Source organism: Xenopus laevis, chromosome 7S (genome assembly GCF_017654675.1).
Source record: "Xenopus laevis strain J_2021 chromosome 7S, Xenopus_laevis_v10.1, whole genome shotgun sequence".
Taxonomy (NCBI): domain Eukaryota; kingdom Metazoa; phylum Chordata; class Amphibia; order Anura; family Pipidae; genus Xenopus; species Xenopus laevis.
This window is the reverse complement of record NC_054384.1, coordinates 29,238,545-29,251,101: the sequence shown is the minus strand read 5'-3', so window position 1 is coordinate 29,251,101 and position 12,557 is coordinate 29,238,545. Positions and strand designations below refer to the sequence as shown.

At 36.0% G+C, this 12,557-nt stretch overlaps 1 protein-coding gene across 9 annotated transcripts in view; it reads left to right on the top strand.

Moving 5' to 3' along the window:
• Window positions 1–12,557, top strand: part of marchf8.S (membrane associated ring-CH-type finger 8 S homeolog) — a 153,343-nt gene that overhangs the window by 124,307 nt on the left and 16,479 nt on the right. For 4 of the 9 annotated variants that reach the window (XM_018227543.2, XM_041571087.1, XM_018227546.2 and 1 more), the window contains 2 exons: window positions 6,518–6,568; window positions 8,552–8,605. In XM_018227543.2, coding sequence (XP_018083032.1) covers window positions 6,518–6,568; window positions 8,552–8,605 — 105 coding nt within the window. Of the gene's footprint in view, window positions 1–6,517; window positions 6,569–8,551; window positions 8,606–12,557 lie in introns of those variants that run through there. The other 5 variants (XM_018227545.2, XM_041571088.1, XM_018227547.2 and 2 more) reach the window with 2 other exon arrangements.

Sequence of the window (12,557 nt, the reverse complement as noted above, 5' to 3'; positions counted from 1 at the left end):
AAGACATGGAATGTTCTGTTGAAAATACACTTGATCTTCGTCCAGCATTTAACTGGAAATCAGATTGGCAAATTTCCCACCATTTGCAGTTTTCTATTGTTATAAATATGCTTGACAACTCTGTAATTGAATTTCCTGAAGTTAAAAGATGAAAAATATTTTGCTTGGAATAATATAGAAGAGATTCACACAATGAAAAACAATAATATTTCTTAGGCATACGTTTATGAGACGTGGAGGCCAATTTATCAACACTCTCATTTAAGTGGTTTTAGACTTTTTGAAAACAAAAATATACTCAATTTCTCTAAAATCACGAATGCCATGGAATTTATTAAATGATCCAAATGAATAAAAGCACTGGACGATCCAAAAAAAAACCCCAAAAAAACCCATCTTTAAATTCAGACATTTTTTTCAGACAATTCCTGGTGAAAAAATGGTCCAATAGAATCAGCACAGCTCCCATTGACTTCTATAGCACCTCAACAAATTTTACCTGGCAAAATTTTTGTAATAAGAGTTTTTTTGTGATTTTTACACTTTTAAATTTTTTTTGTGATTTTACACATTTTTAAATTTTAAATCTCTAATTTTCTTTTAGTAAATATAGTAAAAACACAAATTTTTAGAGGTTCTTCAAAAAAAAGAATTACATTTTTAGTAAATAAACCCCATAGTCTTTGATTCTGCATGTTCACAGAACTCCCAAACCTGTAGCAAATTTACCATATTAACAGCAAATAAGTTAAACTAAAATGTAAGTCAGAATAACAGTAACATTTTTATTGCTTGTGTGTTGACATGAAGGTTTGCACTATGCTTTATATACACCTGGGTTGTTTCAAGTGAATGAAACAATATATATATATATAATATACACACAATATCCGCAATACTTAAATCTTCGCACACTGTGCACATGAAACAACCCAAGTGCATACTTTAATTTGCCACATTAAAAATAGGCCAACGTTTTGGTCCCCTTCTAAGACCTACAATATTGATGCAAGAAGACATTCTAACAGAGTTGTTGCCTGTAAGATCTCAGTAGATCATTACAGTTTGTATTTCCTATGAGTATTTCATGGACTGATCTTGGCCCGATTTCCCCACACACATACTGGCCATATCGGGCTGATTCTGTAGTCCCATTGGATGAGGGACACATCAACATGCCAATGTGTTCTTTATTGGACAGGGAAATCGAATCTGCAGGCTGTTTGTGGGTCCATTTTCTTAGGCCAATACCCGGGACCCAGCAACCTGCAACTTGCCATTTACTCCTACTGAGCCGCTACCCAACCCAGCCTGCAATAGGCCAACTTACCTTCTGACCCAGGGACACACAAAACTTGAAGTGATGTCACTGTGGGATGGAAGTGGCATCACTCCCGGACAAAATCTGCATGCTAATAGAAGAAACCTGCCGAAACCACAGGGGAGGGTGGTATGGATCAAGGATGCTGCCCCTGATCACTAGGCAGATATTCCACTGGTACCCAACCTGGTGCAGGACTCCAAACATCCAATAAGCTGCTGATTTGGCATAAAGTACCAAGTCCACTGCATTTATCAGATGTTCATGGCCACCTTTAAACATTGTTGGTACATGGACAGGACTGCTTGTGGTACAAAATATTCTTTCACAAAACAGAATTGTATTTTGATTCTGTTTTCACATTTAAGGGAAAATAAATTCATAATACAAAGGGGCCCATTCACTAAGTTTGAGTGAAGGAATAGAGGAAAAATAGTTCGAATTTCGAAAGGTTTTTTTGGCTACTTCGACCATTGAATTGGCTACTTCGACCTTCGACTACGACCTTTGACTTCGAATCGAACGATTCAAACTAAAAATCGTTCGACTATTCGATAGTCGAAGTACTGTCTCTTTAAAAATTTCTTTGACTACCTAGTTCGCCACCTAAAACCTACCGAGGCCAATGTTAGCCTATGGGGAAGGTCCCTATAGGCTTGCTAACAATTTTCTGATCGAAGGATAATCCTTCGATCGATGGATTAAAATCCTTTGAATCGTTCGATTCAAAGGATTAATTCGTTCTATTGAACGAATTGCGCAAAATCCTTTGACTTCGATATTCGAAGTCAAAGGATTTTAATTCGCCAGTCGAATATCGAGGGTTAATTAACCCTCGATATTCGACCCTTGATACATCTGCCCCAAACTGTGTGTATATTCACATATTGATATTACCTGCCACAATCTTAGTCAGGCAATTGGACCAATGGGGGATATTTTTAGTGATCACTGCAGCATCTTCAGGGAAGGATATGTTTGTAGTCATAGGGCTGTTGGGCTTATTAAGCACATATATTAGCACTATAAAATGCAAAAGGTACTTTTCTTTTTCAGTTTCCTATTGTTATTTTCCGTATTCTGTTGTTCCCCCTCTCATGCTAAGGCCTACTTTTATTGCTCACTTTATTTGTTCCACTCTATTGTTCCCCTTTCTGACAGGAAACCTTTTATTGTTGCAGGAACATTAGACACATTGGATAAATCAAATTCTTATTTGTTATTATTTGTGTTTTGGGGAGGCAGAGGGACTATAAGATGTAAGGGGAGAAAAGTCTGGAACAGTTAGCTTTGATGTTTATACCAATTCAATTTAATTTTGCCCATTCACTCTGCCAACAAAATTAACAGGATAACAATTGACCTCTGGTGATTAAATGCAACTACCTGTTGTTATTTTATCTGCAGAATGTAAAATTAATCAGAGACTTTGAATATATATAAATTGCAGAAAGACATGGTGGGCTTTTGAAACGGTAAATTCCCATGAGATGGTTTTTAAATGCAAACCTTTTGCAATTAAAATGATGTACTTTCACTGAGGTTAATTGCCTGTGCTGCACAAATGAAGCTCTGCACTCGACTCAACATCTGCATCTAAACCAACATGAAAATGTAAATGTCTAATTACTCTTTGCCTAAGAGAAAAGCAAATGCTAAATGTGGAAATGTTGAGTCACTCAGCACACAGGGTTAGATCCACACTGGCGGCATTACATAAAAAAGTGAATTATTAGAGAGAGAGCCGGATGATCGGTGTGGGTCTCTCAAGCTACATGGGTTCCTGCGATAATAGTTCTGCAACAGGTGTAGAAGCACATGGTGTCTCTGATAATGTCTTAAGTTACAATATTTTCTTGAGTTATATACAAAGAGAGCTTCATACATTCTAAAATAAACAGTAATTGTTCAGAAATAAACTAGACAACAAAGTGTCTAACATATGGAGACATGACATCTCAAAGTACAGTATCTTGTGCCAAAGACCTAAACCTCATCTACTTTGGATCAAGAGAGCCATGGGCTTCCTGCACTAAAATATATGTATATATTATATGTTTCTGGAGTATCAGAGAGCTAGTAACATAAGACACTTATGTTTTTGCGTGCAAGCCGATTTGCACAGATTGAAACATTGGAGCAGCTCATATCTAATCCACCATCTAAATGGCACAGGATTTCTGAGATATCGAAAGGATTGACGTGAGATCCAATCCTTCTGAATCAGCCATCTGGCAAAGGTCTTATTGTCGTGCCATCTGTTACAACTACAGTCTAATAGTTGGCAGGAAATTCATTGTGGCGGTGCTTTGGTTAAGATAGCTAAATGATAATCTTTATTATATAGGATGACAAAGGGTGACACTACTGTGCGAAAGGCAGAGACTTGTCCTAGTAACTCTGTAGTTACTGTGATAGGATTATCCAATGTGTCATGCAACTCCTAGAAACAGGTGTTACTTGTGAGAGTTGTATGAATGGATGTGTGAAGTGTTCTGAAACCGCTAGGGTACAGATGTTAGAACAGCATTGTATGTAGCAGACAGGTGGTGTCGTAGGCCCCGCCTCTATTCAGGGATGGTTTCTCCATCTTGACATGAATCGCCTCTTTCACTCCTCGTTCAAACCAGCGGTCTTCTTTATCAAAGATTTGGACCTTCTTTATCCAAGACTAGGTCTTTATCCAATATTAGGCCTTCGACACCACCTCAAAAACTGAAATACATCCTTCATTAGGGGGCAGATTTATCAAAATCCGAGTGCATGAAAAACAACATTGACAAAAAAAACAGACAAAACTCTTGCGACTTTTTTTCTCGAATGCTAGTTTATTTAAGAAAAAAATGCAACAAAACATTCCCGCACACGTTTTTTCACGAAAAAAAAAAAAAGTTGCATGCCAGCGAGAATCTTATTGTCCCATTCATTTTCAATGAGGTGGAAACTCTTGAATGTTTTAATAAACTGGAAAATAAATAAAGTTGTTAGAGAACATTGCCATTGATTTCTAAATGACCTCGACAGCTTTCATTTTTTTCTGGCAACTTTTTGTATTTTTTTCTTAATAAATTCAGACTATACAAGGTTTCGGCAAACAAATGTGCATCTGAGTTTTCTCGAATCAAGGAAAAACGCCAACTTGATTTTTGATTAATCAGCCCCTATATGACTTTGTCCTGTTTTCTAGCATGATAAAGGCAAACCACTTTGTATCAAATATAGCATCCCTTCTAAAACTCCCACATGCCACAAAAGGTTCTGTTCAGCACAGCACCCTACAATAACTGCTAAGGGAAATAACTAAGCAAATATAGGCAAAATACACTTGAGAGTGCTTGTGTTCGTGTGTCTTCCTTGCCAGAAACACTTTGACAGACATGAGAATATCTCAGCTTCTCAGTGCAGGCAGGGATCTTGATAGCTGTGCAGTAGAAGCCTGTTGCCTTGTGAACCATCCAATTACATTCACCTGATGCAGGGAATAACAAACGTCTTGAGAATTTTCAGAGATCAGAGGTTGAACCATTGGATGTTTAGCAATATTCGCTGCTAATTTATGGTGAAACACAACATGTCCTTCGATAAGAGTGATGACAGCAAGTTTTAAGCTCAAAGAAGTAAACATACTGGCACATAATGTAACAGATTCCTTTCTGTTGAATTAATTGTTCATATGATGTCTCTATTCTGTACATGAGCAACTCAGGCATTTTCTGTATATTCTATATGAATACATATTTTAAGAGATGTTCAGTGTTGGATTCCTTGTAATATTACTCCTGGACTGTACAATCTAGATTTATCTTTTTTCATTGTTTGAGGGGTTGGAACATAAAACGATTTTGATGTGGGCACCAAAAACATTCTAGCTGTCCCAATGGTTTTTATCTATTTGCGCATCCAAAGTAACCTCTCGACTGAATATGTGCATGTGCATGCTTGTAACACTGTAGAGAAAAATCACTATATCTGTAATTTGAACATTTTCAATCAGCACATTTAAATTATATTGTGCATAGACTATACTGTGTATTAAGACTAATATATAATACAGCAGGCAGAGTCCCCTTGCAGGCATATTTCGTAGAGACCCTGGCATATTCTTGTTGGTATGGATGCTAAGGGTTGCAGGTCAAGGACAGATGGAGACTTACTGGATATACTATATATGATAGCGCTCATGCATTTAATATCTTTCACATGAGAAGAGATCAAGAGTACAATTAAATCTTACATTTTTTTTGGAAGAAGAAGATCCAACATAACATAATTAAAAGGCATGGTACTTATGTGATTAAATTATAATATTTTATTTTCTAAAGAAGCTTAGATTGGGATATTTAGGCTAAGCTTTATTCATTTGGCTACATTGTACAGCCTCAGCACTGCCCATCCCCCCTTATAGCCTATTTCTAGCATTAGCCTAAATGTAGGATTGTATATATTTCTAATTCTGCTTTATACTACATCTTTAATGTAACAGGCTTCCTAAGGTTTCTGGTTTAGCCTCTATAAATACTCTTCTCCTCATGCCTAACAACGTTATAAGTTACAGATGAGAGATATTGAACCAGCTTCCTGGCTGACATCCTAGAATCCCTTAAAGGAACAGTAACACCAAAAAGTAATGAAAATATTATGTAGTGTTGCCCTGCGCTGTTAAAATTGATCAGTTTGCTTCAGAAACCCTACTATAGTTCATATAAACAAGCTGCTTAAATAGCAATGGCGGAAATTGAAAAAAAAAAAAAAAAGACAATATGGCACAGGATAAATAGTGGATAACAGATAATACCATTATGTTCTACAGAGCTTATCTGCTGTGTAACCTGAGCCTTTTCTCCTTTTAATGGCTGCCCCCATTGCTACACAGCAGCTTATTTATATAAACAATAGTAGTGTTTCTGAAGCAAACACAGCAGTTTTACACTGCATTCTATTTGTATTATTTTAAAACACTTTAATTTTACTGTTCCTTTAACACATTTCTAGCAAGTTTTCACTTTGTGTGATATTGCGATGATTAGGTGGCACAAATATGTTCTGAGCCTTGCAAGACCCTGTTAGTCAAAAGTCCATCAATAAGAGATATCAATAAGTTCATCATTAATGGCTGACTAGAACCCTCACCTTATGCTTTCTTCCATTGTTTAATAGTATACAATCTTAATGTTTATTATCTACTTTTTCTTGCAGAATGAAAAAACTCTGGGGCATTCGATCAGCCGTTCCAGCAATATTTCCAAGGTAATACCTTAAAAATGTGAACTTTGTAAAATGTAAATGTTGCATTGCTGTGTTTATTAACACTAGTCTCCTGTGAACAGCAGAAATTGGTGGGATCTGCTGAATGATCGCTTAAAACAATGAAAATGGCTCAACCAGAGACCATAAGCTGAGCATTGAGCACTTCAGCATAGCACATATACACGAATGTTCTTTTACCTTTGTGACCATCGTAATTGCACCAGAAGCTGTATCTCATAGTCTGAACACACATTCAGGATTCTGGTACTAGTTGCTTCTGTTCCCTGTGACATGATTACATGTTTTTGGGGCCTATCTCTATTTCAACACCTGCACCCCTTTGCCTTCACTTTCCTCTTCTAGACTACAAAGTTCAGTGACTTATTTTCCCATAGTTTGTTAGTGAAGCCTTGTCTAAGAGCCAGTACCTTAGGCACGATAATTGGGGTACTGCTCTCATGTCATATTTTTACATCCTGACATAGCATTTTTTTTGGTGTGAATCATTACATTAATGTGAATAGAGCTATTCCCATGCATCTTTTTTTTTTTTGTACTTGTCACATGAGACTTCTTTATTTCTATAGTGCTGGCTGACACATCAAGAATATGTTTGCTGAAAATAGCATTTCTGTACAGATTATCTCACCTTCTCCCTGATGGGTTCAAGGAGAGAGAACCAAATTTGTCTCCAGCAGTTGGGTAGGGGATATAAGGTGATGCCAGAGTATGGAAGACCAAGTAGGGGTCTTGGTTGTTAAACAGTTCAACTATGGCACCAAATAACTTCTTACAACACTGATTTGGAGATAGTGGAAGAGAGTCTATACATGGAGAGAATTAGTCTTACTATAGTGTAAAAGAAATATAATTAAGGTACAAGGGGATGTTATTGGTGAAATCGGCCGAAGAACATCAGCTGTAATGCAGAACTTGATGTTATAATGTTATAATATAGGTATGGGACCTGTTAACCAGAAAACCCCAGGTCCATAGCATTCTGGATAAGTGATCTTTTGATAATTTGGATCTCCATACCTTAAGCCTACTAAAAATCATTTAAACATCAAATAAATCCACTAGAATTGTTTTGTATTCAATAAGGATTAATCATGTCCTATTTGGGGTTAATGACAAGGTATTGTTTGATTATTACAGAGAAAGGAGGAATCATTTTTAAAAATTTGAAATATTTGATTAAAATGCAGCCCATGTAAAATATTATTTTGCTAAATATATATATATATACTTTATATCACTTTGAGAAATGCCTGAGCGGAGGCCGAAACGTCAGTCTGTAGCTCTGAAATAAAATATACTATTTAATTTTTAAAAAGATCTGTGAGTGCGGATCTCTTTGGACTTGGAATTGATAATTATATGGTTTCTGCACCCCGACACATGGACTATTTATCGTGAGTGCCGGCATCATGGGGTTTTATATATATATATATATATATATATATATATATATATATATATATATATATATATATATATATATATATATATATATATATATATATATATATATATATATATATATATATCTATCTACGAGACTGGAGCACTCATGTATTCAAAGAGCAGCTGCCTGGGTGCAGTATTCCAAACTTATGTAAACCAAATACTGTACAAAAACCGCACTCACAGGGCTTCTTAAAGGTGCAAAAAAGAAATTCTGTTTATTTCGAAGTTTCGGCTTCTGTACAGTACAGAAGCCAAAACGTCAAAATAAACAGAATTTCTTTTTTGCACCTTTAAGAAGCCCTGTGAGTGCGGTTTTTGTACAGTATTTGGTATATATATATATATATATATATATATATATATATATATATATATATATATATATATATATATATATATATATATATATATATATATATATATATATGAAATGATGTGCAGAACATCTATTTAAAACATAATTGTCCTTAAAATTGCCATTTGAATCTATTTTAAAATTATTTTGGCCAACAGATGCAAATAACTGTCAGGAAGGGAACACTGCAGGGCTTTGAGACCTTTTGCCAGGTTTGGAATTTTACTTTTGAATATTCTGGAAAATTGGGACAGTTTGAAAACCTATAATGATACATATGCCCCTGGTGTCTGTAGCAGAAGCTCTAGGACTTTAAAGGATGTTGGTAAAAGTCATTCCATTTTTTGTAATTTGATGCAGTGTCCCTTACATTGAAAACCAAAAGAAAATAATATAGTGTTTTTATTCTCTACAGGCGATTGGCAAGCTCCAGCTTTTTTCTTATATGTTTATGGACACCTTATCCTTTATTATACTTTGTGGGGAAGCAGTAAGCTTTTGTTTTCATTATATGTTTCCTCGTGCTCAGGCTGCTGGCCCTGAGACTGAGCCCAAAGGCATAAAATACACTCATATTATGCCTCTAAATAATGCTGTAAAAACCAGCTAAGGTAGCGGCAAAATGTGGTTTATGTATAAAAGCTGTGCCTTGGAGGTGCAGGAGTTTATTTATGTTTTTATTTAATGCTACCTGTACAATCGGTATTAAATAATTTAATTGACACAAATGTTCCTTGATCCTAAACATGGCAGCATTAGTTTTTATTTATAGCATGGGAAAAAAAAAGCACATTACAAAATAATTTGTTGGATATGGTCAGATTGGACAGAACACACAAGTGGAATGTAGTTGTACTTGACTACAAATAATAGAACTGATATAAAAATGTGATGCGTAACGTTAATGAAATATTTGCCATCTTTCATGACATGACTGTCGGAAGGGAAGGCTGCATTCTGCGTTTTCATTTGACAAGATAACATCTGACAGACAAGATAACTTTTTATATTCCCATTGAGATACATCGCCTGTTGGATGTAGTCGCATGACAGCAAGAAAGCTTCTGACATTATCGGATCAGATTTTACATTGCAGCACAGAGAATCGGATTTTGTAGCATCCCACAAAGCTCATGCTGTTACATTACAAAGTTTTGTGTCTGGCCCACAAAATCTGAACAGCGTCGCTGTTGTAGTCCAGCCTTTATGGGATAGATGATTTTATTCTCCCCTGGCTGTACTGAATACAGTTGTGATTAAGGGAGTTGCTCCCGAAACATGTCAGGTGATGTTGGTTTGTGACCTGTTTCAATATACCACCCTCTTCTTTTAACCGAAGTGCTGCCTTTCCATCCTTTTGCACAAATGTGTTTAACAATGATCTCTGTTTTTGTCATCTGTTCAACTTTTCCCCTTGTTTTAAATCTATCCTCTTCCTTGTCTTTTCCTTTTATTTTATTCTTTCGCCCCCTCTACTTTTCGAAATCACTTTTCTAGATTTCCTTTACTATCAACTTGTCTCTTCCCATTTGCTACTGCTCTTCCTTCTTCCATTCTCTTCTGTTTTGCACATCTCTACCCTTCCTTAGAATTGTTTATTCTCTTTTAGTTCTACCTCTCGTTCGCCAGAAGCCGCAGTCTCAATCCCACCTAGCACTCATTATCTCTGGCTATGCAACTTGCCTCTTTTTTTTTTTGTCCTCCCCATTCTGCAGAAATGAATGTTAGGCCAAGAACCTTTCCTAATAATAGATTTAACTTTGAAAGTACAATGATCAAAAAGAAAGCAAAGATGACCAGGGAGACGTTTAGTAGAGCAGAGGAAAAGGGGTTGGAGAGGGCAAGTTAGGCTGTAGTGCTATATCATGTTAATATAAATCATATTGTACTCTGCTCTACTAGTACTATATATGTAGTACTTTTGTATTTCAGTATTCCATATACTTGTGCCATGTGTTCCAGGCTTTCTGGATTTTAATCAATTTATTATTATTATTATTGTTGTTGTTGTTGTTGTTGTTATTATTATTATCTGCAATTAGTTCATATTTAGCAACCACTGATATTTGTTGGCTAGAGGGAATATAAGGCATGTTCCAACAGTTACAGTAGATGGTTGTGTTGTTATTATTATACATGGCAGCAGATTTGCTTGTGGTATAATACCTAGAAACATCGGAGCTAGTGTTGTATCTATTGTGAATCTGGGGGTTAATAGGCCAGGTGTTGGCAAGAACACCAGCTCTTGGCAATTGTAAAGTCTTAATTCAAAAGCAGTATTAGAAATTGACCAGTATTTACATTGTACAAGCTACACGGCATAGACACACAGAGCTCAATATATTATTGTTGCATGAGAATAAAGATATAAGCGCACCTCCATATGCATGATTGCACAAATGCTAAACACAAGTGAATTGGCAGATTATATTATTGTTCTCTGTGCAATTTAGTGTGGTTTTTGCCTCAGTGGAGCAATTAAAATGCAGCATCTCATTAGGAAATATAGCTGAGTGCCCTGGGAATTCCAGAGAATTATACAAATACTGATGATATTGGCTTTGCTTTGTACTATGGTATTGCTTCATATGACAAGCAGCGTTATGATGAATGTACCATACAGAATAAACTACTTAAGTGGGTACATAGTAAAAAGTTTCAGTTGCTGACATCACAAAATTGCTTTCATCATTGATCTCTTTTTACAGTATATGGGACCTGTTATCCAGAATGCTCAGGACCTGGGGTTTTCTGTAATCTGGATTCCCATACCTTAAGGTCCCCATAGACACAATGATTTTTGTTGCCGAACGAGTGATTTTAGCGAAGTCCGACCAATCCTTCGAAATTATCGTGCGGTTAGTGGGATTCGAACGATCGTACATTTTACGATTTTTCGGCCTACATCTGTCAGAAAATTGATCATCCAGGTTAAAAAATCTTTATCGGTCCCAGTGCAATCCATCTATGTTTGCTGGGACAAGCAGAAAGCTACCCTTTGTTTTCCTGGCAAATGGTCTTTTTAGTTGATGGACAATTCCTATCATCGTACGATCGTTTCGAGATAATCGTGGTCTCGCGATGACGATCGGATCTTTTAAAAATCTTTACATCTATAGCCAGCTTGCTTAATAGTCATTTAATAAACCCAATAGGATTGTTTTGGCTCCAATACAGATTAATTATAGATGAGCTGGGATCATGTACAAGCTACTGTTTTATTATCACAGAGAAAGAGGAAATACTTTTTAAAAAATGTGAATTATTTTATTAAAATTGAGTCTCTGGGATATGGCCTTCCCATTGTTTTGAGCTTTCTGGGGAATGGGTTTCCAGGTATTGTATCCCATAACTGTGCTGACCCTTTAAAGGTTCAATCTCAACCCTTTCTTCTTGTTTCATGCTTTTGTCTCCCATCTTTCTCTTCTGTGTCCAGATTTTCTTTCTTTCCTTTATTATCCACTTTTCAAATTTCCTAATGCTCTTTTTTATCTTCTGTTTTGCCCATCTCTCCTCTTTACTTTTTCTTCTACATCCTTCCCTCTCTCATCTCATTATACTACATTGATTTATTATTATTGTTATTATTATTCAGTGACTTGTGCTAACAAAAGTACTGAACGTTCTCCACTGTATTTTTTGCACCTCTTTTTGTCAGTCTGAATTAATTTCCCAGGTTAAATAGGTCTGCGTGGATCATTCTTTTACATTTTCGTTTCAGATTACGATCTTGCTATCTTATTTCATGTTATTGCTAGAGTTGCACTACATAAAGCATGGATTTTGCAGATCTTATTCTCCAGAGGAAGATATGCATTTTATTAGGAGAACTTGAAAGACTGTAATATGCCAAGAATAAGCAACATAATTACGTTGATAGATGGGTAGAAAATGCTTTGGGATTCAGCAAAAATGTATTGTGTTGCAAATGATGGCAATGTAAAGAGGCAACAATACAAAAACTTGAGAAAAGGCATACACTAAAAAGTGCTTTTGTGCTGGAAAGCTAGTATCACAGCTTTCTGCCAGTGGAAGTAGACATCTTGCCCTGTTTCTACTTCTTAAAGAAGAACTAAAGCCTAACAAAATAAGTAGGATAGAAATGTTGTACATAATGGTTTGTGCTTCTGTACCAGCCCAAAGCAACCACAGCCCTTTAGCAGT